At 29.2% G+C, this 27,928-nt stretch overlaps 7 protein-coding genes across 8 annotated transcripts; 3 read left to right on the plus strand and 4 right to left on the minus strand.

The window, feature by feature from the left end:
• Positions 1-632: 632 nt before the first annotated feature.
• LOC119674331 lies at positions 633-11,156 on the plus strand (the record flags this gene model as incomplete). The annotated part of the gene is given in 12 exon segments (XM_038085466.1): positions 633-784; positions 1,003-1,719; positions 1,792-1,966; positions 2,032-2,198; positions 2,932-3,015; positions 3,159-3,932; positions 5,241-5,725; positions 5,790-6,400; positions 6,463-6,857; positions 6,919-7,085; positions 9,973-10,490; positions 10,954-11,156. Coding segments are annotated over 12 exon segments (4,448 nt in total), but the record flags the coding sequence as incomplete, so codon positions are not given.
• A 1,343-nt stretch (positions 11,157-12,499) lies between these two features.
• LOC119677478 (flocculation protein FLO11) lies at positions 12,500-15,447 on the minus strand. The gene is made up of 4 exons (XM_038088839.1): positions 15,163-15,447; positions 14,769-14,913; positions 13,380-13,828; positions 12,500-13,314 (listed from the first exon to the last, which is right to left on the minus strand). The coding sequence occupies exons 1-4, from the start codon at positions 15,293-15,295 to the stop codon at positions 12,659-12,661; spliced, it is 1,383 nt and encodes a 460-aa protein (XP_037944767.1). The 5' UTR covers positions 15,296-15,447; the 3' UTR covers positions 12,500-12,658.
• A 1,946-nt stretch (positions 15,448-17,393) lies between these two features.
• LOC119674333 (putative N(4)-(beta-N-acetylglucosaminyl)-L-asparaginase GD10667) lies at positions 17,394-18,542 on the minus strand. The gene has a single exon (XM_038085467.1). It carries the CDS (start codon positions 18,540-18,542, stop codon positions 17,457-17,459), a length of 1,086 nt encoding a protein of 361 aa, XP_037941395.1. The 3' UTR covers positions 17,394-17,456.
• A 226-nt stretch (positions 18,543-18,768) lies between these two features.
• On the plus strand, positions 18,769-19,758 carry LOC119674334. The gene is made up of 3 exons (XM_038085468.1): positions 18,769-19,064; positions 19,179-19,390; positions 19,449-19,758. Exons 1-3 carry the CDS (start codon positions 18,828-18,830, stop codon positions 19,756-19,758), a joined length of 759 nt encoding a protein of 252 aa, XP_037941396.1. The 5' UTR covers positions 18,769-18,827.
• Positions 19,759-21,048: 1,290 nt separating this feature from the next.
• LOC119677479 (60S ribosomal protein L31) lies at positions 21,049-21,982 on the minus strand. The gene is made up of 3 exons (XM_038088840.1): positions 21,878-21,982; positions 21,337-21,599; positions 21,049-21,263 (listed from the first exon to the last, which is right to left on the minus strand). The coding sequence occupies exons 2-3, from the start codon at positions 21,558-21,560 to the stop codon at positions 21,113-21,115; spliced, it is 375 nt and encodes a 124-aa protein (XP_037944768.1). The 5' UTR covers positions 21,561-21,599; positions 21,878-21,982; the 3' UTR covers positions 21,049-21,112.
• Positions 21,983-22,807: 825 nt separating this feature from the next.
• Positions 22,808-23,597, plus strand: LOC119677480 (transmembrane protein 234 homolog). Its single transcript, XM_038088841.1, has 3 exons — positions 22,808-22,826; positions 22,885-23,187; positions 23,250-23,597. Exons 1-3 carry the CDS (start codon positions 22,814-22,816, stop codon positions 23,336-23,338), a joined length of 405 nt encoding a protein of 134 aa, XP_037944769.1. The 5' UTR covers positions 22,808-22,813; the 3' UTR covers positions 23,339-23,597.
• A 199-nt stretch (positions 23,598-23,796) lies between these two features.
• Positions 23,797-25,529, minus strand: LOC119677481 (uroporphyrinogen decarboxylase). Of its 2 annotated transcripts, none has more exons than XM_038088843.1 (5): positions 25,316-25,529; positions 24,808-25,092; positions 24,591-24,749; positions 24,222-24,521; positions 23,797-24,164 (listed from the first exon to the last, which is right to left on the minus strand). In XM_038088843.1, exons 1-5 carry the CDS (start codon positions 25,328-25,330, stop codon positions 23,853-23,855), a joined length of 1,071 nt encoding a protein of 356 aa, XP_037944771.1. In that variant the 5' UTR covers positions 25,331-25,529; the 3' UTR covers positions 23,797-23,852. The 2 variants fall into 2 exon arrangements, with proteins under 2 accessions (XP_037944771.1, XP_037944770.1); XM_038088842.1 differs by lacking the exon at positions 25,316-25,529 and adding an exon at positions 25,153-25,288.
• Positions 25,530-27,928: the final 2,399 nt, after the last annotated feature.

A 27,928-nucleotide genomic window follows, 5' to 3' on the forward strand; every position in this document is an offset into this window, starting at 1 on the left:
GTTGTATTATTAAAATTAATTTTAAGTTCCTATTTCAATAATTGAATCAAAATATCTTTCCAAATGTAATTAAATCTAGAGAAGTTTTCCATAACAATTACTCAACAGACTGATTATAAGCACTAGAAACAAGCAGTAAGCCGATGAGAAAAAACCAAATAATTTGAACATTTTCTTGATAATGACATTTTTTATTTTTATTTTCTGATCAATATCGATATTCTAACTAATAAATGATTAATCTAACTCAACTTTGTTTACCTCATTATTTTTTTTAAACTCAATATATAATTTTATATAAACTAACTTTAGATACTTAATATGTTATTCGAGCCACTCGAAGTTATTCGAACATATCGAAGTTATTCGAATAAATTGAAGTTATTCGAACAAATCAAAGTTATTCGAACATATCAAAGTTATTCGAACATATCGAAGTTATTCGAACAAATCAAAGTTATTCGAACAACTCATAGTTATTCGAACAACTTGAAATTATTCGTACAACTCGAAGTTATATGTGTACATGTATATCTGTATGTATGTATTTAGATAATAATGAATTAAAAGTTTTTAATAATTTTTCAAAAATACTTATTTAATATTACTTAAAAAATTTTTATTCTCATTAGCTGCTTTTTCTTTTAATGGCTTTGAAAAAGTAGAATCTGTACCAGTAATGTTCCCTTTAGACATATGTATTATGAAAATAGAAGATACTAAGTATGCAGCTGCCCTACAAATTGCCAAAGGTGTACGAAATTTTGTCGTTTTTCGTATGAACGTAAGTACCATCCAAAAGTAGTAACTAGCAAAGTAAAGAGATTGTGATATTAGAACTGGATCTACTTTTAGTCGTCATTTACGACAAAGTAATACTGATAAATTCTGTACAATTTCCATCGTTTTTAAGGAAGCAAATCAAACAGACTTCCACAAGAACGGGGGAACTGCACGGGTAACAAAAACTTTTATTCCAAATATAATGTTCCAATCTTATAGAATGGCAGCTATACAAAAATAGTGGATTTGTCAACACCGCTGGCTATAGCAATGGATTGCAAAACTTTTGATGATAAAGCATATGTAGCACTGGCATTCAACATAACGAAATCAGTTGAATATGCTAGGGACGCATCACCAATATATCAAATTAGTGGCAATCGTATGCGTGCTGTTCAATATTTTGCTACACCCAATCTAGTCAATATATATTTACGTACAACTGGAAATGAACTATTTTTACTACAATCATTTGAAAATTCCAATACGGCACCTAATCAGAATTGTCCATATTATAAATGGTCTGGAACTACATTTAATAAAATGGGTCGCATACCATGCAGTAATGCACGTCATCTTGAACCATTTTCAATTGATTATGAAAGTTATGTCGCTGTAGCTAATTACGCGAACCAACATGGCAAAACAAAAACATATTCCGAAATTTATAAATTTTCACGCGAAAAACGAAAATTCGAACTATTTCAAAAAATAAAAACAAATGGTGCTGTCGATGTCAAATACTTTAGTGTGCCTATAAACGAGGTGAAAAATCAGCATTTTTTGGTTTTTGGTAATTCCATAGGTGCTACACAAACTAAGGGCGGTGAGAAAGATTTTGAAGCAAATTCCATATTCTATGTTTTAGATAAAGGACAATTTATACCATATCAGCAGTTATTATTTTATGCAGTGGAAAAATTTTTACCAATGCAGGTAGAATGCAAATATCTGAATTTTAAATGTCTTGAAATTAATCCGATGAATATATATTCTATATATCTTTAGAACTCTGATGAGGAAAAATTCTTGTTGTTGGTAGCTTCTAGTAATCAAGACACCAAAATATTCAATTTTAACGATTGGAAGTTTGAAGAATCAGATACACAATATACAGAAGGTGCTTTAGGCAAAGGCGTTTCACAGATGCGTGTCTTTATAGAGAATGGAGATAGTTATTTGGGTAATATATTATTATAGTGTCAAAAACTTCAAAAGAGTTAATAATTTTGATTTTAATTAATTTAGTTATAGCAAATGAGCTTATGGCTGCCAATGAAACAAATATATTCAAACCTATTTTTAAGCAAGAGGAACATGCGAACACTTTAAGGCAGGAAATTATTGATTGGGCAAAAAATACTTTCGAACGTTTGCAAAGTATCGATGTTGAAAAACTAAAACAAGATGCAGAAGTAAGTTTAGCTATAAAATTTAATATTACCAATTATTTAAAGTATATTTAAACTTCATGATATAAGGCTGATATATGTCTGAGCCTAAACTAATATCTTTCTAACTTCTCTTATCTAATTCTCTCATCTAATATCTTTTACTTTCTCTACATAACATATATATTTCTCATAAATAGAATATCTAAACTGTTTTGTTTATTGTTCCTCCTCTCACTACACCAGATACACATCTTATTATTATTATATATAAGACCGCACTATTGTTAGTTCTATTAATGCTTTCTATTAAACTTTTCGATCAAGTTCAACAATGTTCGAGCTAGTTAAATTTAATCGGATTGGAATTGGAATATTTGCATCAAAAACTTTAAATTTTCGAAATTTTCTCGAGCAACCGATATGCTCTATTTTTCATTTTTTCGTATTCTTCTATACTAATAAGTATAGCAGCAATTCTCCATATGATTTTTAAGCAAGAATCAAAATGAAGCTTCAAATAGTCTGATCAATACTTAAGGCTCTTACCAAAAGAGAAAACGTAAACAATTAACAATTACAAATTTTTTTTAGAAAATAACTAAGATATATGGAGAACGTACAATCATTTATAAACTCCATGAAGAAAATTCTATGATATATATATTCTACTTATGGTCCAATATAATGTATTTAAAAAAAAAAAAGGAAAATATATAAAGGATTAATAAATAAAGATTATCAATATCATTTGTAGGAAAAACTGAAGATAATAGGTCGATTGAAAATGAATGTAGACGATATAAAACAGGCCAATATAAACACCGTGGAGACTAAAACGGTATGTAACATTTATTTTAAAAATTAAAAAAATGTAAAATTCAACAACAAATTCCTTACTGCTTTAGTAATATAATTCATTAAAATAATTTGATCTAATATTAAAAATTTCTCAATATAAGTTTTATTTTAATTATTTTCAAGCTTTCTTATCCTCCATTGGGTATAAATAAAAATTATTTGAAAGCACTCAGTTATGCAAATCAAGCATTAAATACACTAGCATCTCAATTAGAACCCAAACAACAACGAAAACGTGAAGTACACACAGAAAATCCGGAAAAATCTGAAGAAATAGTTAATCTTGATAATGTATATGTGAAAACCCTTATAGTACAAAATAAGATTACATCCAAAAACATTAATGGCATAGAGGTAGCGAATCCAATATTTGAATCTATAACTGCTAACGAGACATATGTGACTGGTAAAATTAAGACCCCAAATTATGATGATGATAAGCTTACTATGAATACAGACAAACTTACTAGTTTAAACGATGATGAGTTCGATGAAATAAATGTGGATGAACTGCAAATAAGCGGAAATTTGAATGAATATTCTTGGGAAGATATAGTAAACAATACCTTAAAACGTACTGGCGCACAGATCATAAAAGGACCCGCTACAATAGGCACACTGGTGACTAAAAATGTTGAGGTTATAAACAATCACGTTAATGACCACAATTTGAGAAAATTGGTATCAATTAAAGAAGGCAATTATGTGATTAATCAGGATATAGAATTTGCTGCACCGATATCTGCAAAAAATGTGATAATTAATGAACGTCTAAACAATATACATGTATATAAAAATAAATTCGATGTGCTATTGAAAAAATCTAATGAAACACAAATTGTGGAAGGGCTAAAAACATTTAAAGATATCAAAGTTTTGGAATCTATTATAATATCAGTAAGTATAATTCTATATAGATAAATATATGTACTTATTATACGAGCATCCGGTACTATATCTACTATATCTCCGTTTTCTGCTACTCACAAAATGTAAAACATCCAAACAAGTTCCGCTTCTTAGAATATGACCAGGTCCATGAACGTATTAATTGGGACCGAATTCGTACTGACTAATTGCAGTTCTTTTAAGTTACTGTTGTATAAAATCACATGTAATTTTAGACCAGAACTTCCAAAAATGTGGTACACCTGTGACGCTAATGCTTGTATTTTAAACAGATAATATGTACAACGTTTTATTTAAGTTGATATTGATTAACGTGGGGAATAGGTCGTTTAATGCAAAATTATCTCCTATTACATACTAAAGAAGGAATAAGAGCAAATGTAATCAGAAACAATCTCCAAAGGTATTATACCTCCCCGAGTAAACGAAGACTGAATCGTTTCGAATAAATTTTTGCTTTGGTTACAGTGTTTTTTCATACTCTCGATTCTGTTCACCAATATACAGACAAAATATCTATGAATAATTTGAGCAGGGCTACTTAAAAGAGAAACATACAATAAAATTATGAATAGGGACTGAAATTTTTGGCTCTTTTTGGTCATGATCAAAAGACATGTTTTACGAAGAGTCATATCACGATTGTCAATTTCCTACCTTTACCTCTATATTGGTATGTTTTATGTGGGTGCTTAAATTTAAAAGTTAGTTACTTACATATCGACGCAAAAAGATAAATATTTACTGGTGCCAAGAACGACCGGGTTTACGTCTCGGAACCACTCGTCGATCCAGACTACGAATACCGTTCAATATCCCCCAAAGTAATCACACAAGCAGATTCCGGCGGGTTACAATAACATATATTTAATCCTAATAGAGGCAATTTTGACATTTATTAATGTGCATCAGTGTTGGACCAACATGACGCGACACATAACGTCTCGTTACCGTGACAACATTTTAATCGAATTTTCCTCTCTTTTTCATATCCTCAATCTTTTAATTTACAATAAAAATTTCAGTTTTATGTTTGACCTGACCATGACTGTCTGCATAACATGGCTCTTAGACTTTTATATATAGGTATCTTCATTTCTTAACTACTAAAAAGAGTATAATCCATGCAGAGTTATGAAATATCTTAAGGTTTTATAGTTTATTTTGTTGCTCTGCACCCGTGTAATAAGTTTGGTTTGAATATTAGTTCATAAGGTTTGTTATGGATATTCCGATTTTATTTACCAATGTACGTAAATAGTTTTATATTGTTTATTAATAATTACTTTTATATAGGGAAAAATGGAGGGCCCATATTTCGAATCAATATCACCAACTAAAACCATAGATGAAGAATTAACACTAACGGGTAATTATACAATAATCGGGGATGTAAACATTTCTAAACTATTAAATGTGACTGATATTATTTTTGGAAATACAACTAAACACTCAACTAAAAAAATAATGAAAAATGGTATACGTGTGGATAATTTGGAGAATGTGAATATAAAATTTGAACAACCCATTATCGCAAATAATTCCATTGTAAGCTTTGTTAATGGCCAAGATCTACAGGATTTAGTAAAAATAAATACAGATGAAGTGCAATTGGTAACTGGAGAAAAAATGTTTAATAATTCTTTAGACATTCGAGGTTTTACCGATTTAAAATATCTTAATGGTATAAATGTACAGGAATTAGAACACGAACTGCTACTAAAGAATACTAACCAGACTATCAAGGTTCCCATGCATTTTAGCAAAGTAATAGCACAAGGGTAAGCAATTAGGAACTATTAATAACTATTTCAAATGTGTTATCTTCAATTATTTTCATTAAAGTATTATTGCTGATAAAATTACTCTCGGTGACAAGGACTTAGCAACATTTCTAACTAAATCCGGCGATCAACACATCAATGGCGAATTAACTGCTAAATATTTACATGCAAAAATTGTGAAAACAGAAAATTTGGACGGAAATGGAAATATTTTTAACGAATCCTTATCTCGCCTATTTCAGCAAAAAGCAAAGCAATTACCAATTGCCGACATTTTACAAAATAAACAAAAATTCCCTGGTACCATATATGTCAAAAATCTAAAGCTCAACACTTCCATTAACGGCATGCCAGTAAGCGAAATCGAACGCAAATTGGCGCAACTTTATGGCAACATTAAATACGTCGGTAATTATAGATTCAATCATAACATGAAAGTCCGGAATTTAAGTTTCTATGGCAAGTTAAATGACATATCCGCCGCCGACTTCGGCCGCTGTTGGTTGCAGAAATATGGTGATCAAACTTTTACAGCACCACAAACATTTGCTGGAGTAACTGCTATGAAAGGTGTACTTCTGTCTGGGAAATTAAATGGTTATAAAATTGATGATTTCATAAAAAACACTTATTGGATTAATCGAACTGAGCATATAAATGATGTCGTATTTCGTAAGTTCTATTTCAATATTTAGAACGCACGCTTATATCTCTTTTTCCTTCAACACATTTAGTTGAACCAGTACAAATAGCTGGTGCATTATACACACAGACCATGAATGGCTTACGTGTACCAGATGATATACTCTTTCGTCATTCGCAAAGTCCACAAATACTACGTGAGCCTATTGTTATAGAGAAGAATCTTTTAGTTAAGGGAAAAATCTATAACACCACTATAATAAATGATATAGATATACCTGCACTAGAACGTTTTCTTGATGATGAAAGTTATGAAACTTTACATGTGGAAAACGCTACATTCACATATGCACCATACTATCAAACACTAAATGGTCACGATATCGAAGAGCTCTTAGATACAGTTTGGCAGCTCAATGATGATGTCGAATTAAAGCAACGCGTAGTTATTGAACATGCCGTCTTTGAGGGTTTATTGGACTTTAAGGTTTATTTACAATATATACATATAAAAAAATATAATTATGAAATAAATATTTTTTTTAAAGGGTACTTTAAATAATATTAATCTGAACTGGCTGAAAGACAACTATTTCAGTTTAAGTAAACCGCAAGAAATAACGACAAAATTCATCTTTAATAATGATGTCATTTTTGAGGATGTTTTGGAAGCTGATGAACTACAAGTATATGGATTAATTACTGACACTGAAAGGTAAGTGTAGCTGCATAATAATCTGCTATGATAGAGCATAAATAGTAAATTTTTTTAAAATAAGTTAATATACTTTTTGATTCTATAAGTTTACAAATTCGTGGTACAGGTCATTGATGTCTTAGCGAGCTTTGATGCATGCTGTCACTCCAATTTAACTTTATCTAGATCTGTAGATTTATTTGCTACATGCTTTCCCAAATCCAATCAAATCCAATTTCTATATCTAATCCCAAAATGATTCTTTATTATCTGTAAAATTAATAGAATATATAGCCTATTACGAGACACTAAACATGAAAAACTCTGTACGTGTCCCCCAACTCATTTTGAATTTTGCAAACGAAAGTGTTCGCATTTATAAAGTCAAATAGAATATTAATAGTTGGCTATACATATTAAAACAATTTTTTATATTATCGAATGGTCTGAACAAAACAGAACAAAGAGTCTAACCAATACTTCTGCGGTTGATCTTCTTATCGTAGATCCGGTACATCAGAATATTGGGGCAAACGAAAAAGGCTGTAAACAGAATATTAAGGTAAAAAGAAAAGCTGATGAATAGACAAGGAAATAACCTATCATGCGAAAGGCTTTTGCAGAACCGGTTTTCATGTCCCTAAATGATTCTAAAATCAAGTTCGAATAAATAACTGTTTTTAAAGCCTTGGAACGTGTAAAAAGATTACAATATTAAACTTGAATACATATTAAAAGGTACATTATCTCTAATAAACAGGAATAAAAATAATGTCTCTAGACTGAAGCAGTCATTAGTTATTACTATGCTATTGGTGAGTAAGTGGCGAAAATAGAAATTTTTTGTAACATTTATTATCACAGCTGCAACCAGTCAGAAGTAAATGGAACTCTTTCCTATTTCCTCTGTGCTTGTCCTGGTAGTCAGAAGAGAAGCTTAACTGACCACCCTTCTCGAACAGTAACGACCCATAAAGATTCTTAAACCACATGTACTGTTTAATTGCCTACACAAACAACGAATTAGACGGTTGATTAAGAAGATGTACTATCGACCTCGTATGAAAGAGCTAATTGAAATCACAATCAACGTCACCACTTGCCCCAACTAATAATATATAGCCTCCTATTTTATCAAAGTTTAATTCAGTTACGTTCCTAACACAAACACTCTGTCGCTGTTAACCACCCGCCTTCAGCATAATACTATTAGTTTAATATCTAATTTATTTGCAACAAAAATTTAAAGAAAACAATAGTTTCTGTCAAAAACTTATGGATTTGGTCAACTCACTGTGTTGAGTTGATGCAGTTATAAATTAAAAGAACTTTTGTTAGCTATAATGAATACAAGCAATAACAGATTCCAAGTTTTTTTATCATTCTATAAGAATTCTACTTGAAATGAACATTTCTAAATGGTGTTATAAATTAATTACTCTCTAAATCTTCTGATTGTAAAAAGTGAATATGTTACGTATGTTAAACTGTAAACGGGATTATTAGTTTCTATGGTATTGTTATGTTGAACCTTTTCCGAGTTAGTGCATCTGGGCACTTTTACTCTTTGATAGCTGTGGGGTTTCTGCACAATCCCACTCATCTCACTGACTAATTTATGTATTCCTCATAAGGTTCGTGATTATTCAATGACTGATCTAAGATCTGCGTATCGCCCCGTGCGCTTAGTGGTTACTCTGAGATTAGATAGTGCTAAGTATATTACAGTTTTATCTGATTTGTCTTGTCAATTCGCGTTTAATATGATCTTCTGCCTTCAGTAACACTTGACAAGGTGCGATTATTGTGGCACATAATCTAAAGCTAGGCTTTCAAATTGACTTATTACGGATACCATCCGTGTACCATACATTTGTTACTGTACATTTGTTACTGTTATTGGTTAGGGTTTTGACGGATGAAGCAACTATACAGGTTCCATGTTATAATAAAATACAATACGTGGTAAATTCTGTAAATATAGGCAAGGAAGTCCTAATTTTTGATATCTCAAACAAAAAAAAAATTCCTTACAAAAATATTTTCACGAAAAAATAAAGAATTTATTTAGTAAGATCGTATAACAATACTGTAAAAAATTTATATGGTATTAACTTTTTTATAATTTTAATTTATTTATGTCTATTACTTACGTTTAAAATATTTTTCCTTTATAGTTTTGTTTTATATATAACTTCAAAAATAAAAACTCCACTGAACTGAAATAGAAAAAAAATTTTAATTATATTCTAATTATTAAACTTTATTAAATGATTAAATTTAAATATTAAATTATCAAAACTTGCTTCTTATTACAATAACGAAGATATTTTTTTAACATCATAACATTCTTACATTAAATTGATTATATATTTATTATTTTAATTATAAAATATATAACAATTCTGAAATGATATTCAAATCTCTATTTTATTAAACCTTGAACAGTTTGAGATGTATTGTAAACATTACTAATGCAAAAAAAAATACAGCTGACTTGGCGCAAACGGAGGTCATTACTTTCAGCAATAAAATAAAAATTCTTACCTGTATCGATTTCGAAAAAGTTAAAAATTTTATATTAAATTTAGAATAAGTATTTTAAAGTCATCTACATTTTGTATATTGCAAGTAAATTTATTTATTACTGCAGCCACATTACTTCACTTCTTTGTAACAATAAAAACATGTCACTTAAATGTCAGCCGTTGTTGGAGTTGCCATATATAATTAAACAGACTTAATATTTATGAAATTCATAATTTTATAATTGCGCATTTACACTATGCATCTAATAATATTGTTTAGTTTAAGTACTTATTTAACTAATATAAAAATTCTAAAAAATTTAATGAGGACCTTACATACAAATTTAATTTAATATGTATTTTTTACTGTATTTTAGTCAAACGCAATTTGATTTTAATGAATTAGTCTCAAATGCAGTGAAAACTACTGGTCCACACTATATAAGCGGTGAATGGAAAATAAAAGAAGTAAATGTACTCGGTAATTTAAATAATGTTGAAATAAACAATTTGAATTTAATTGATGATGTTGTACGACATGATGAACCTATAAATATTGTTGTGGCACCAAAACATACGGAATCCATAATTATTGAAAACATTTATATTAGTCCTACAAGTACAATTAATGATGTAAATATTGCAAATTGGATTGCTGATTCTATAAAAATAGAAGGCGATTATATAATTGAAGGCGTTAGAAATACAGACAAAGGGAACATAAAGCATAATATGGATGTAAATGAATCATACAATGTTGAGGAAGATTTTCTAAAACTAGCAAAGTGGAAACGTGATATTGAAAACCCAAATAAAAATTTCCAAAACAATTTTATATGTGATAATTTAACTATTATCGAAAAACATATAAACAAATTAAAACAAACTATAATAGGTAAGAACTTAGCGTTTTTGAAAGATAACTAAAATCCTAAGTTGTGTATTATAATAAACAATTTGAGCTTAATTTGAAATTAATATACACAATTCATTTTAAATCGAATTAATGTATGATACTAAAGTAAACTATATAAGCGATATATTATATAATTTTAACTCTCACGGCCTAAACAGAATATAACGACTGCAACATTTTCAAATCGCTTTCTTTGCATTACAAATTTTGTAAAGCTTTTGAATCACAATTTTTTTGTGTAAGTGTAAAAATATTTATTCTTTGCTGCTCTCATTTTTTGTGTTCTTAGAAATTATGTCAATTTTGCTATGCGTTCACACCAAAGAAAATTTTCTCTGATTTACACTCTTAAACTTCATGCGCGCATTCTTTCAACGCTTTTATCAGTTAGAGCAATTTAATCTACAAAAATAAAAAAATCCCTGTTTTGTTTTATTTACAGTTCAATATAATGCCTTCCATCATTTCAAACTTCGACAAGTTTTATGGTCAAGCAACGCTACTACAATTATTCCAATTACTCTACAATATAATGAATCTCTAACACATGTTATAGCTGTTGGCAGTCAAAATAATAAAAGTGCTATGCAATTTTATCGCTGGAATGCAGAATTCCAAAAGTTTATACACGAAAATCGTAAGTAAAAGTAAAAATGTATGTTTATTATATCGTATTGTTATAAGTTTTGGTATCCCCCACCTGCTCCGGGGAGAAGATATCATACCGTCAGTTGACTTACTATGTCGAGGGGAAAAAAGAACAAAGGCCAATTATATTGGGGAAAGAAAATAAGAAAAGGTCAGAATTGAAAAAAATATATACAGAGATATATTGAGGAACCTAAATCGAGGGTCAGGAACCTTACCACAATTGGCCGAAGTGTCTTTGCCTGCCAGCAACTAACATAAAGAAATAAGATTAAGATTCGCAATTTTCTAGGACAGCCCAGCTACAATTATACATCAAGTGTGCTTTACAGCTATTTTTTTTATGGTTTGCAAATACCGTGCTTCTCTCAACGAATTAACTAGAGTGGTAGGTACTCAAATTATATTGATTTCTGTTCACAGAAGCAATTTGTATAACTATTATGGAAACAAACGTACTGAAGCAGTCACGTTGCGCTCTGGTATTGACTTTTCGGATATAAGTATTATTTTTGCAATAGGTAAACCAGCGACTAATTATAAATACTTGGGGTTAACAGTGACAGCCCTGGAAGAGAAAGTTTGTTCAGATCACAGAACTTCCTTGGTCAAAATTCACACCAGTCAGCTGCTTCAAGTAAAGTGGAACCAACTCAGTACAGATATATAACGAAGACATAAAATAAGACTTAGTCTTTCTTATAACGCTTATTGTCGGGGTTGTGACTCCGCAGATGAGATGGAAACTGAACGTCACTTTACGTGTTAGTGCTCATCATTGAACTATTTTAAATCTTTGATGCTCCCTTTCTAAATGATCTGACAGACTTATCATCTTATAAAGTTAAAGATATAGCCGTATGGACTTGTCGGAATGGTTTCCTTTTACTTTATTAAATTGTGTGACCGCGCCTTACCAATGAGATGTAATGCATACGCTAGATGATATATGAAAGTTTAAAATCTCTGATGCTCACCCCTTTTCTAAATGACCTGATAGATTTGTGAACTTTTAAAGTTAGAGATATAGCAGCACCTTACCAACGGGATGTACTTCATACGCTCTAACTGCTTCAGACTTCTACTTTTAAGGCAGTTCTTCAGGTCTGGTTTACACCACATCATCCATGGTGTCACAACGATTCTTGAAAGTTGTTTTAGTAACTTAAAAGCTTAGTAAGCTCCTACTTAGTCCACCTATAGTTAGAGTCTAGATTAAACTATGCACATTAATTTAATGTATAAGCGGTATATAAATTTATCTCAATTTTATTTAAAATCAATTAATCAATACTAGTTTTGTATTTATATTAATAAAAAAAAAAGTATAATTTATGTATAGTTACGGAAATGTTTAACATAACGCATGATGCTCATGCTTAAAAACAAAAAGTTAATGCTACAAATAATATGAAACGAGTACGGCTTATGTGCTTTATACTGAATCGTGTTACAGTATAAATTTTTTTATAAATAGATAAATTTATGTGGATAAAAATTTACTGCTCTAATTCCTCACTTTGTATATCAATGATTGAACGCAAAACTGCCAATTCCAATTTAGCAGCAGCACGTTCAGATATACGGTTCATAATATTGGCCAAATACAATCCTAAAGCCTCGTGCCGTGATGAATTGCAGAGATTCTTAAAGAATGTCGGCGGCAATGAATTGTCAAAATTGCCAAAGTTGATTATTTCAGCTGCAGGATTTGCTGTATTTATTTTTGTCAAATTAGTTGTATTTATACCTGAACCAACATCAAATATAATATCATTTTTATAATCAATATCCTCTAAGTGTGAAGAAAATCCATTGCTTGATGTTGCAACTGTAGCAGCAGTTGATGAACAGGGTGTATTACCTGATACCAAGCCATTCGTAATATCATTACGTGATGGATTAGCTGGTATAGTTATAAGGTTAATATTATGTGGTTCGGTATCCTCACGCTCCTGTTTCACTTGAACATATTGCGATGTTATCGGGTTTGTTGCTTGCGACGCAGTTTTGGATGATGGGGATATGTTTGTGGATTGCGTTGTATTTAGATTTAACTTCTTCACTTGTATGGCATTCTGCTCTTGTGATAATTTACGTTTTAACGATTCTGGCATTTGAATCGTCTTGCCAACTTCAAGCAAACCCATTCGGCCTACAAAATAAGAGTAAATATTACATAAACAAATAAAATTTGTAATGTTATAAATGGTAAACTACCGGATGAATTTTTAACTTGCACACCAGTTGTTGTTGTTTGGGCTTTTGATATAGCTGCAGAGCTTACGGAAGTTTTCTTCATGGTTATACCTTTTTTATTTAAGGCCGCTACGGTAACATTTGTTGTTTGTGACAGTGGAGGACGTGGTGACGATGAAGCCATTATATTTAAAAGTTTTTTCTCTTCAGTTTGAGATATTGTATTTGTATTGCTTGAGCTGGCTGGAGCACTTGTAACAGAAAACGATTTAGTTGTGTAAGATGAAGATTTCCTTTGTGGCTTTTCATCTTTCTCAGGGGATTTATTGCCATCATTTACTTTATGCTTTGACGTTTCATTATCTGAACTAGAACCAGTATTATGTGATGTATTTACAGGTTGTTCTTCGTCTTCTTGAACTTCAAGCATTTCGTATTCTTCGTCCTCTTCTGTAGCTGTGCCTGGATCTCTATTATATGAAAGAAACAATAATTAATTGATTTTTTTTAAATGATTCAAGTATCTATAAACAATTCATTCTTAAGGTCATTATTCAATAACATGAATAACATAATAACATATATAATATATTATATAATATTTGTAGAATTTTCTTCTTTTATAAACCAAATCTTACAACTTTATTGTTAAGTGGTCTCATTAAGAAAGTATTAGAATTTATTTAAAAAAGGATGCCATACAAATTACTCAATGGAATATTAATTAATTAATTAACCGACTGTCACATTATCTAACTTTATCTAATCTAAAACTTGAAGACAACTTTATTGTTAAGTGGTCTCATTAAGAAAGTATTAGAATTAATTTAAAAAAGGATGCCATACAAATGACCCAATGGAATATTAATTTAATCAATTAGGCATATGAAAAAATAATGCCCTAAAATTGAATATTGGAGATAAATTTATAATATAAGGTTGCGTTGTTTTTTGTCGGATTCGAAAACGCAGAATTATACAACAAAAAAAAATTTTGTGTAACTGAAGGGTCTGTCGATTTAGACCTACTTAGGACATTATTGTGAGCACATAATAAATACTAAACGATCGATCATAATATATTTATATCAAATGTGTGGTAATCACAATAAAAAGACAAAACTACATGGTAACAGAAGTAACCGGATCTGTTTTTGGGGCCACTTGTCAACACAGACGATCCACCGTCGTTCACTTTTCGTGTCAAGATTACTAGTGCCAGAGTACAGTTTACTACTCAAGCCAAACTTACAAGGAGGCTACTTTATAATAAAAAAAATTTTGGAAGATAAGTATATCTAATCTAATGTAGTAATCGCTTAACCCTGAGATTTTCTTCAAGGAATTCTTAATTTACTTACTTACTTTCTTACTTTACAATTAACAATTGCTTTACTTAACATAACTTACTCATCGTGTTTTTCTTCTGGTTTTTCTTCAATTTTGGTGTGTATGATTTCCATAATCTTAAATAATTTCCATGATGATGTTGGTTTGACTCTTTCCTGTTCATATTTCCTTTGTAAAACCTTAAAAATTGATCGTGCTTCGTGTACTATAAAAAATATATAAAATTAAAATTAATTCAATAATCAATAGAAAAATTATTGTTTTATGTAAAATTAAATTTTAACGGAATGTTTTTTTGTGTAATTTCAAACAGACTCCATAAATCTATTTTCTAATATTTACATTATTAAGCAACGCCATTTAATGCTTTCTACATTAAACTATTTATAATATAAAAACTTGTCAAATACGATCATATTACGTATTGGGTTTTATTTTAGTATCGCAAATATACCTGATAAAACATTTTTTTTGCTAACACGCGCCCAAGCGTCATCAACTTCTTTTTTACTAGGGGTAGGATAATTTGGATGAAGAACTTTTTCTTCCGAGATGTCTTTTAGAATTACGTCAAGTTGTATTGGCATTTTAATAAAATTTTAATTAATTAACATAAACTAATAAATTTATACAATTTTGAATGAACTTATTAAAATAATAAAGTCTAACTTTTTTAAAAAGAATTGTTAAACTCCGCAAATCGCTTTCCACTCTTCTTTGCAATGTTAATTCTTACATTCATTCGAATTGCCTTTTTGTATATGCAGACGCGCGGAATGTTGAGAATGAAACACAAAAGATAAACAGAAACAACATAATTAACATTTGATAAACATTGATATATATTCATTGCACTCATACGAATATTATATAAAAGGAAATAGCAAAAGTTTTGGAGGGAAAATTGTAACAGAAATTAAATATTAAAAATAAAAATTTAATGCAATTTCAAAATTAAAAAATCTATATATAAATAATGAAAATAAACCAGAAATAAATATATATCTTTAGGTAAAAATACATCAAGAAAAATTCATTCAATTCCCTGAAACATTGCACATGTAAAAATGACCATTATCTTTAGAGTAATAAAATATTAAAAAATCTAATTAATGATTCACACTTTGATATATTTTAAAAAATTATTAAAATAAGGCAAACTGATAATACTACTTAGGGTTGAGATATGTTAGGATATGCGTTTTCTTTTTGAACGGTGTAACTGAAGTTTTATCATAATATATAATATTTATTATAAAAAAATATATTTATTATGATATATATCGTAATGAATGCAATGATGTTATAAATAGATCACAATATTAAATTTGTTATTACCGAATCTTGTATTAAACATGGTTTGACTGTGGACCAATTTCAGATTTGTTATTAAATTTCAAAGGAAAGAATATATAAATAATGCCTCTGCAAACAATAGTATTGAAATTTAACAGTTAAAAATTAAAAAATATTTTTAATTCAATTATTCTAACATAGAGCTAGTTTATGATTTCCTTCTAATATAACACAGCAAGTAAATTTGTTAATGAACTTTTATAGCAAATTAACTTCAGAAGAGAGCGCTGACTCTGAGCTTCAAATTTGGCAGGACACGAGTTCGATTCCTGATACTTGTAGTGTCAAGAAATTATTTACGAATAATTAAATACAAGAATTATTTCCATGACCACTGATGATGGGTATTTGGCAATAGTAAAAACAGCTGTATGGTCACCATTACGGTCCAATATCTGAAATTTGATCAATTTTGCTTTCCTAAGCAGTGGTTTTATTACAAATGCAAGTCGCACATTGTGGCTTTCGATGCTTTCCACATACTAAAAAACTAAAAGTTGCAAAAATATATTACTTTCAGTCCCTGTATATCGCCAATCAATCTATATAGCGTAATAGATAAAGTTGCTCAGAATAGTGAAATTAAACAAGATCTGTTATAAAATTTATTTATGTAAAAACTGAATAAATTTGTGTATAATAAATTGAAAAGTTTAACTTGAATATCTATTTCGGAGAAAAATGCCATTCTGAGTAACTTTTTTAACTACGTTATATGACGATATCGTTTCCTATTTCGGGCTTTAGTTGTATATTTTTACGTGTAAAACAGAAATTATATGTTAGTTGCCTCTAAATGTTGCGTTTAGTTGTTCGTGTTATTAATGTTAAATGTTTATAACTTTAAAGCGCGGAATCTCGAGACCCAAATGAAATCGACATATAGGGCAACTGAAAAAGTTACTCTGAATTGCGTACTATAGAAAATTGGTTCTCGAAAAGGTTAATTCAACTATTAATTTTAAATTTATTGTTGTGATAAACCGCGGATTTATATCTGCATGATCTATATGGCAAATAACATGAAAGGAATTACAAATACCAATACATGGGTTAGAATATAATTGGGTAATTATACTGTATATTTTTTTCTCTGTGCTCAAAACTCCAGCTCTGTAGCCTTGTCACTGTCACGGCCTCATAACCATAACATGGTTACAAAGCCATAATATAAATATATAAGTATAATCTTATTATATTATAAGATTATACTTTAACTTGTCTGTTAGATTATTCCTCTAAACCACAATTAAATTAATACATAAAAATGACACGAAACTAAATCATGCACAGTTTGGATTATAGTAACTATACAAGATTTGATTGCTCTTAAGTAAAATTATATTTATTTTATTAAATTATAAACAGTAATAACTCAAAACTTAATTATTCTCACTTTAATTCATGCTTCCTATATATTGTTTCTTCAGCACATATTTTATACTCCACTCTAGTATTTCGTGCCCCATTTGCAATTGAAAAGGGAAACTTTTCCATACCCATACATGCGGCAGAATAATTTCCATAACGATCAGTAACTACTAATGCACCACTAAATTCTGGATAGTAACGTACTATACGATTAATTGCATTTTGTGCCGCTTCAGCTGGACTACGACCCATACGAAGCCCCTCCACAGCTATTAATGCGGGCAAAAAACGCATCATCACATCACCGTCGCCAGTAGCAACAGCAGCACCTACTTCATTATCAGCGTAGGCACCAGCACCTGGTATAGGAGAATCTCCTACACGACCAGGTATTTTATGTCGTGCACCATTTGTGGAAGTACCAGCATATATAGAGCCTTCAGTATTTATAGCAATCATACCAATCGTATCATGATTCCAAGGACCAAATTCCAAATCATAACGCTGGCTATCATGTAAATTTCCCAATATCAGAGGTAGCGGTTTATATGGACCACATTGTTTACTGGGATTTGGTCGCACATTTTGCCAAAAATTCGGTTGACATTTAGACTTACGCCATTCCTCCCAAATAGCTTTAGAGTTTGGTGTTGTCAAAGATTCACGTTGAAAACCCATCATCTCAGCAAAATTGCTAGCTGAATCACCGACAAGTAAAGTGTGACGAGTATTTTCCAAGACGTTTCTTGCCACACCAATAGCATTTTTTATTTGACGTAAACCAGCTACAGCACCTATATTCATTGTTTCGCCATCCATTAGCATTGCATCAAGTGTGGTCTCACCATTCTCATCTGGAGAGCCTCCATAACCAACAGTGCCATGACATTGTAATTCTTCACATTTTCCACAACCAGCAATGACCGCATCAATTGGTCTGCCTGTATTTTGTAAAGCTTCCCAAGCAGCAATATTAGCTTCCTCGAATGCCCATGTATTTATTACCAGCGGCAATTTTTGTTCTGCTCGAATTTGTTGCAAACACAAAAACAAAATATGCAGCAAAAATAAAATATAATTTGTTTTCTTCAAATGCTGTAATTTCATTATCACAATTTTTTCTTTTTTATTAAATTTAATTTAAATTTTTTTTTTATTTTCTTTAAAAATAAAAACAATTTTGTTTTTGTTTTCTTATCAGTTTTGTTGCTGTCATTTATCAATTCTCTTTCAAATTATTTTCTATTGTTTTTTACACTTTGTCCCGCTAAAAACAAAAACTACAAACAATTTTTAAAATATTTGCTTCCAGAGCTGTCAGACTTTCCTCAAGCGGATAAGCTGGATAAACTGTGGAGCTTGGGATTCCATGACGCTGATTGTCTGTTTGCCATGCATGATTATGTGCAAAATGAAAATATTAAAGAAATAAAAATATCGAATAATTTTACGGAATTATTAAAGCAAAATAAACAATCTTTAGTCTCACTCTCACTGGCGGAGAACACTTGCTTTGCTATTTACAGGGACGAAACTCAGGAAGTGCTTATAAATTGTTTAACCATTGATGACAATGGAGCAATAGAAATTTATACCAAAGAAGTCATACAGAAAACTGGTGTTAAACAAGTAAGATTTTTAATAATATTATAATATAAAAATAATTGAAGTTACTTTTTAATAAAACCCACAATGAGTGTCCAATTAATGTTTTTATTTTATTTTATGATAATGTTTCTTTAGATTTTACAATTAAATATTGATAAGATCGCATTGCTGCTAAGTGAGACTATAGAAATTTGGAGCGTTAAAGATGACATGATCCTAATACAAAACATATCTGTCATGAATTCACAACAAATTGTAAAAGACACCCACAATAATGTGCTTTATTTAGCTGCTATAGAACCACACACAACAAACACTTCACGAGAAGGTACCATTAACATTTTTAAGTGAGTATTCATTAGTAGTATTTTTATTTTTGTCACTAAAAATTATTTTCCAATTAAGATCATTCAATGGTTCAAATTTTGTTGATTTACAATCGTTAAATTGTGTGGAACCACAACAAATTTTATTCTCGAACAACAAAGAATCGAATGATTTCATCTTATATGTACTTAGAAATGCTACAAATCCAACATTAATAGCTTACCAACATAAAGTTGACGTTGGTTTTAAGACGGTACTTGGTGTTTACACGTTAAACCCAGCCAAACAGCTGCAAAATATTCAATTTACGTTGGATCCGAAATATCTCATCGCATTATACGGGAAAGATGATATAACTATTATTGAAGCAAAGTTTGGAATTCTTTAATTATGTATATACTTTATTTGTAAATATTTTATGTAGTATATAAATAATTCATATTATTTATAATTCATAATGTAAATATATCAAATTGTAAATAAATTTTGAAATTTATTATAACTCCAGTTAAGACTATTCAAGTCACTCAACTCAATTAATAATAATAATTAATTTAATTTACTTTCTTAATATTAGAAATAGTTAAGTTTTTGAAAAATTACCGTATCATGCCGGAATATTTCTAATTTATATTGTGATTCGTATTAAAGGGTTGGTAAAACTGAAGAACTTATATTCTTATTGAAAGCTTTAACTGGAACAAGTTAAACGATTCATATATTTAGGTCCAAAAAACAGTTCTGAGTTTCGAAGTCAGAGATGAATATTGACAACAAATTTCCGCTCACCACTTCTGCCTAAATATCAAGTTTACAAGGAAGGAAGTTCTACCAACTGATGCAAATCCAAATTTTACACAATCTACTAAATAAATTTTAATGAAATGCCATGGTGTTTAGATACAATTGGATCCTATAGTAGCTTTAATCATCCGTAGAACACTTTTGTATTACAAATTAATAAAAGTAAACAACAGATCATTGTGTTTACGAAGTCTATAATATATTAAAATATCTGTAATATTATTTAATATATCTGGAATATTATTTTCCAAACGTATTACACTGACTATTAAATATTCTATATGTAGTTATCTCATTAGGAAGCTGATTATAATTCAACTCTAATTTATTAACACCAACAAATTAATAAACGCTGAATTCTATTATTAACTATCAATTTTTTAATGGAGTCCAGTAAAATATATAACCTATACATAATTCAACCAGTCACAGTCTAAAATACAAATCTATACTCATTTTGTTCGATTATATTCTGGAAAGAAACAAAATATTACCCACAAAAGGGCAATGGCTATAGATCGATACACTAGGGAACACATACAATAATAGTAAGAGAATAAGGAGAATTGTTATATATGGTTAGTATTCTTTAGTTAACTTGATTTCAATTAGTATAAATCCACCCGAATTTTAATTGTTAGCATTACTTATTTGATTCCAATTTCAAAATAAAAAATAAAATTTTCAAGAAGAACTTTAAAGCTACATTTGTTTCTCCTCAGATTATTAAGTATTTTGAACAATCACAGATGGTTTAAACGTGGACAGAAACTTTTTAAAGTATTTGTTATTAAATACATCCATAAGAAAAGTGTTTCTGGCACAAACTACTCACATACACACAGCACTTTAACACTATTTAAGAAAACTGTAATTTACTTTCCAATTAAAGTGTAATTTTTATTAAAAATTAATTAAATCCTAAACATTCACGATGTTTAATCATCGCTGGATTCAACATTTTCAGTTTGCAGAGTTTTGAATGAAGCAACTGGTACATATGTTACCAAGGTGTACAATTTGTTAGGTGAATCCTCATCGTCGTTTCTCCTGCGGGCCAAACGTACACGTACACGGAATGGTGTAGAGCTAAAGACAAACAAGAAAAATAATTACCATCTAAGCAAAATACATAATATTAACAAAATATATTTTAACTTACCGAATACCCTTGGACCAAATGTGCTTGTTTAGGCGAGTATCAATTCTGACATCAGTTGTGCCCATTTCTTTTTCAGCAAATTTACGAATTTCCTTAATGGCGCGTGGTGCCCTCTTTTTGAAGCCAATATTGTGGACACGCTTTGCCAAGTGAATTGTACATTCGCGGGTCACTACCTCATTGATAGCAGACTTATTACGTTTTTCTCCCTTTGTTTTGGCCATTTTCTTTAATTTTCAATTGCAGTTCTGCTATTCAATATCCTGAAATAAAAATAACACAAAATTAACAATTATATAGATAAAACTTAAAACAATAAGTTATTTAAAACAAAATTTCCACTATGCTCTCTTTACATGTATATCTACCCAATATTCGCAAACTAAAAACACAACACTTGCTCAGAGTTACAGATAGAAATTTTAGTATAAAATTAGTGAGCATTCTTTTAAGTAAATAAAACTTAACAACTTTATATTCAATATAATGGAAATTCTGTGATGTTTTAAGATTTTATAAAATAATATTTAAGAAATCCAACCTATCGGAAATGAAAGCCTGACGTAAAAGAGGTTGACGTGAGCTGTCAAATATTTACGCCATCTTCGTATCATTTTCTTAACAAACTTAAGGCGCCATCTATGTGAGAAAATTTATTAAATATTGACAGCTTTTTTTATTATTCATTATATTCTCGAGAAAATAACATTTAAATTATATAACAATTTTTCGGTATATAAAAAATATCAGATTTTCTCGATGTTCGGTCAAGTTAAAAATGAATTTTTGTATGAATTCTGTATTGCAAATTATATTTAAAATAATTTTATCCTTGTTTTCGAAATAGTAAAGTTAACGAAATTAATTAATAACAAAACTTATATTTAAGTTTATAAATAAAAAACTCTTGTTCAACGTCTTATTAATATAACAATAAACATATTTGTTTATAAAATATAAGATAAGACATGTTTTTCAATAGTATTTATTGCTGCGTATTGCTACTATGAAGTAATCTCTTCATACAGTACAATTCATGGTGATTTTGTTCGTTCGATTTTCCATAACCAAAACTACGACTGTCTTGTAATTTGTACAAAGTCCAGTTGAAATTAAATTCCTAATCCATAATAAAACGATTTTGCTGCGATATAATGAATAATACGTTCAAACTAAACATATCATATATCATAAAATTATGATATGTTGTATGCACATTTTTTTAGCAAATCGAGTCTATCTAATAAAATTACGTTTACATCGATTTATGTCTATTCGTTTTTACTTAATTTAGTTGATTTGTCTTATATCTTAGACTTCTTCCACAACAGTTTTGCATAAAATTTGGCCATGTGAACAAGTCTTAATGCATACATTATTAATTTGTTTGGTTGGCAATAACATTTCAATAAAAATTCAATTGGAGTTGCCAACATAAATGTTCATAGAACAAAATTTAACAAACCAAAACAAAAAGATGTTAAATATTTGTAAGCAAAACTTTTTTGTAAATAAACAAAATATTTCTAATTTATAATCATTATTTAGTGTTTTTGGTAATTGTTGGTCTCTTATGGGGTGCCACAAATCCATTCATACGTTTGGGCAGTCAAGGCATTGAACAAATTAATACCGGATCGAAATGGAAAAATTTATTGCTAGAGTTAAGAATGATAAGTACGCGTTTGAAATACTGGGTCCCGTTCCTTCTTAATCAAGCCGGCAGCGTATTATATGTGTACACATTACAGGACACTAGCATAACTGCAGCAGTTCCAGTAGCAAATTCACTGAGTTTCGTTTTTACAGCAATTACTGGTTATTTGTTAGGTGAAAAGATACCAGGCAGAAGTACGTTTTATTTTGACACTTTAAATTTATTATTTTTAATTAATACTAATTTTTAATTGCAGAAGTTGTAATTGGTACTGTTCTAGTATGTTTAGGTAGCTCTATAGTGCTATATGATAAACTTAGAAATGAGCAACAGTTAATTCAGTGATATAATGGGAGAACAATAATTTCGTCGAAGCATTTAGCAATTTCAATTTGAGATATTTTATTCCTAAATGAAACTTAGCGATTAAGTAAAAGGAGTTAATATTTAATCAAACTAAATATGTGATATTAATATAGCTGCTTTTCATTGAAAAGTTATATTGCTAAATTAGGAAGTATACGATATATATCTTATACATATAAAGTATGAAGATATATCTAAATAAAGGAAATATGATAAACGATCAATTAACAAAACATAATGCCACCTCTATATTTTCATTTATATTTAATTATTCAGCATTAAGCAGTAATGAATATGAAGGAAATATTTTCTTTTGTATTATTTATTCTTGAAAAAACTATAATTCAAAATTTAAAAAATTTTAATTATGATAATTTTATTTATACATATCTCTACAGTTATGACTACCTAACGTACCAGAAAAACACATTTTATTAAACAGTCGATCATTTTATTTAAAATACCAGTATACCAATAAAAGATTTTATTTCAACTACAACGCTTTGTGTACTGCATCAACTAAAACTTCCATGCTAACAATTGGTGTTTGAGGTGTAATACCATGACCAAGATTTGCTATGTAACGTGTCTTGCCAAATTTACGTACCATATCCGTTACCAAACTGCGTATTTCTTCCGGCGTCTTGTACATATCTTGAGGATCAAGATTGCCTTGTAATGTTATATTAGGTCCTACTTCTTTACGTGCTTCTTCAGGATCTACTGTCCAGTCTAGACCTATAATATCGTAACCAAGTGCAGCTTGTTCTTTTAAAGAATGTCCCGCTCCTTTAGCAAACAATGTCTATAAAAAAAATGCTTATAATAAAATATTTAACATATTTTGTATACATTTATATACCATAGGCACTAACGGTATGGATTGACTTGTTAAGCGTTGCGTTAATTTATCATGTATATCTTTTATATAAGGCACAGCTATATTAAGAAAATCTTCCTTTGTTAAATGTTCTGCTGACGACTCAAATACTTGTAAAAGCTGTGCACCTGCTTTCACTTGCATTTCTAAATAATCCACAATAGCAGTTGTCAACATGGTAAGAAGTTTTTTTGTATCTTCTGGATAATCTGTTAGCCAAGCTTTTGCTTTAGACATTGTTTTACTACCGCCACCTTCAATCATATAACCCATTAAAGTCCACTATTAATATGAAATTAATATACAATAATTATCAAAAATAAATTTATAATTTAAATATTTTAAGCATACAGGAGCACCAGTAAATCCTATCAATGGTACACGACCATCTAGTAAATGTCTCATCATAGTTATTGCATCCCCTACATAACTCAATCGATCTACGGCACCTTCGGGTTTTAATTTACTTAAATCTGCTGGAGTTTGTAACGGTTCAGGAAAAACTGGACCCTGTGGTAATATCAGTTAAAATATACAAAATAAAATTTATTTAACTTATTACACGTACCACTCCAGCATGCATTTCAACAGTCATTCCAAATGCTTGCGGTATTACAAGTATATCGGAAAATATAATTGAAGCATCCAAATCGAAACGTCGCAGTGGTTGCATTGTCACTTCGCATGCTAGCTCCGGTGTGCGACAAACTGTGAAGAAATCATGTTGTTTACGTACTTCTTGAAACTCTGGCAGATATCTTCCAGCTTGTCGCATGACCCATACTGGGACACGATCAACAGGTTCTCCACGTGCAGCTCGCAAAAGATTGTCATTCTTAAGCGGTGGAAAATCCTGAAATGAATGTATCGCTTTCAATATCTTCTATGTACACGTTTAAAAATTGAAATGTACTTTGGTACATGTAGAATATTCAAAGATAAAAATATTGCTCAATATAAACAAGTGTAATTTACAGAAAATATCCATTTTTCATTCAAAGTTCGTGATGTAAGTAATTCATTTCAATTCACCAAATGCTTGCTTTTTTATTTTTTGACTCGTCTTTGGTTTTTACCTGTGTATTTTTCATTATATTCAAATAATATTTCTTCAATCGAATTAAAAAATAGGCGAGTTCTTATTGATGAATTAAATTAATTTTAATTAACAAGCATGAATTACAAAATTCTTGTTTTTTGCATGTCACTTTGAAGATTTTATCAATTCTCTTTTACTGATATTCGTTAGTAACTTAACCGCAACAATAAAATTGTTTTTGCTTTGTTCTATTTTGTTGTCTCTTGCATTGTTTTTTGCCGGTATAATTTTTTATGAAAATCTAAAAAATTCTCTGGTAGCCAAAAATTGCTTTCTATTTTAATATAATTATATTAATTTTACTTAATTTAATTTATTGTAATTTAATAAACAAACATTTTAGCAGCGAGTCGTATCTTAAATGCAAAATTTTTTTATAGTTTGTCTAAATTTAACTACATATAATATAATAATTGGAAAAATATTATAAATATTTTCTGTACTAATTAAAAGTTCCTTTCTTTCTGTAGTTTTAATTTTAAATTAGAATAATCAATCAAATTAAAGTAAACTGAATTTTGTTTTTGACCGCAGAACATAAGAGTATATATCTAAAAGTAGTTCCATATATTAATCATGATTTTTTATTATTAAATTAGTAATTTAATTATTGTTGCGATTAGTCATGTATTTTGAAATCTTGAAATGAAGCTTGCATAAATTTAATTATTAATAATTAATTGTAATTACGACCAATTTACAATAAGTTGTTTGATTTTCATCGAGTTGATTTTCATTAAGTCGTGCATTTAACACTTATAATTTATAATTAATGTATAATAATGTTAAATATTTTTGACGTCATTTTCTACGAAGTTGATCTATGAAGTAAATCGAAATAGCTGTATATTTATTAAAGCAAACTTAAAAATTTAGTTATAATTATAGAAAGTAATATAGTTACTTTTGTTTTTGGTAGGTGGAAAGTATCTTAAGCCACAATGTGAGACTTGAATCCAGTAAAACCACTTGTTAGGTAAACAATACGGACATATTTCACAAATTGGACTGTAATACCAGTTTACACTTGCTTCGTTTACACAGTTTTGCTCATTAAGATTGTTAATTTACGATACAAAAAGCAAAAATGAGTTTATAAATAAATCATCTGATAAAAAGCTAAAACTCTATTCCAGTAATCAAGAGAAAGACAGACATTGAAATGATTAATATTTAGACAATTAAAATATCTATGCCAAAATGCAAAACAAGCGATGGGAGGAAGGGACAATGTTTTTGGCACAGGTAGTAATTACTGATTAAGAATCTCTATACAAGGTCATGGTTAGACGATAGTAGAGTTGGATTAGAGGAGAGAACTTCATTTCTGGCTTGTTAATGAATTTGTAGTCTAATTTTATACAATAATAAAGTAATAAATAGTAATAAATAAATAATATTAAATTAATCTACAATAAATTTATTAAAGAAGTATTTGTATGTGCTAATAATTCAAGTTATTTCATTATTATGGACCTTAATAAAATTTTCATGATGTTTTTGTAATAGTCTGGCAACGTTATTTAAGAAAGTATTGAAAAAGCTTAAAAATTAAAAAGTTTTAGCTATTCTGTTGTTATTCATACTTCTTATTTGCGTCGTAACCGGAAAACTGATTAAAACAAAACAATAAAAAATATGAAACAACTAAAAATCATTGATAGAACAACATAAAAGCAAAATAAAAAAATTAGTTTAGGTGCGAAGAGAAAAGTGAAACAAAAGTGCAGTCGTGTCAACCAAATACAGAGAATAAGTTGCTTAATTTTAGAGTTTTAAGTAAAGTTAACAGGAACCGTAATAATAGGTAATTGGATATTTTTTTTTAAATTATATTCTGATTTAATTTAATATAATTGTTTTTTTTTTAAATTTTAAATGATTAGTATTTAATAAAATCTATTAAAAATGGCTGATGAACAACCCAATCTTGTTGCTGGACACCCACCTGCAGGTAAATTTTTATTTGGCTAAAAAGCTGGAATTAAGAATATGCGCCTTATTGCGTGTTATTAATTTAAAAAAATTTTTTTTTTTTATTTTGTGTATTTGTATAAATATTAAATATAAAATTAATTATATATATTTTATACTTCTATTACTGAAATATATGCATATTATATATATATTTAAGATAACATCCATCCATTTTACTCCACGTTTGCTATAGAATTATTTAAAATGATAAGCAAGAAGTGATTCTTTTTTTGGTTATTATTATCATACTTTTATTAATAGTCAGATTAAGTGACGTCAGATAATGTTTGTGAAGTGTATAATAATTTATTGTTATGCTTTGATGTAATAAGTTACAAATTGATCAATTATATACTATGAATAAAATTGTGATTTTTTTGGAAATTAATTAGTACTTTTTCACAACCTTTATTAAAATGAGTGGAAAGATTATTTCACAATTTTTTTTAATAAAATTTTTTAATATAAATTTAATGTAAAAAGAATCTGTTATTAATATTTGTTTATAGATCTTTAAGCATATTTTTGTTTTTAAGAAATTTACATACATTTTTTTTTATTATTTGTAAATGTCTGCCAAAAGGAAAATCAGAGTTTCTGTAATAACTATTCA

Source organism: Teleopsis dalmanni, chromosome 2 (genome assembly GCF_002237135.1).
Source record: "Teleopsis dalmanni isolate 2A chromosome 2, ASM223713v2, whole genome shotgun sequence".
NCBI classification, from domain to species: domain Eukaryota; kingdom Metazoa; phylum Arthropoda; class Insecta; order Diptera; family Diopsidae; genus Teleopsis; species Teleopsis dalmanni.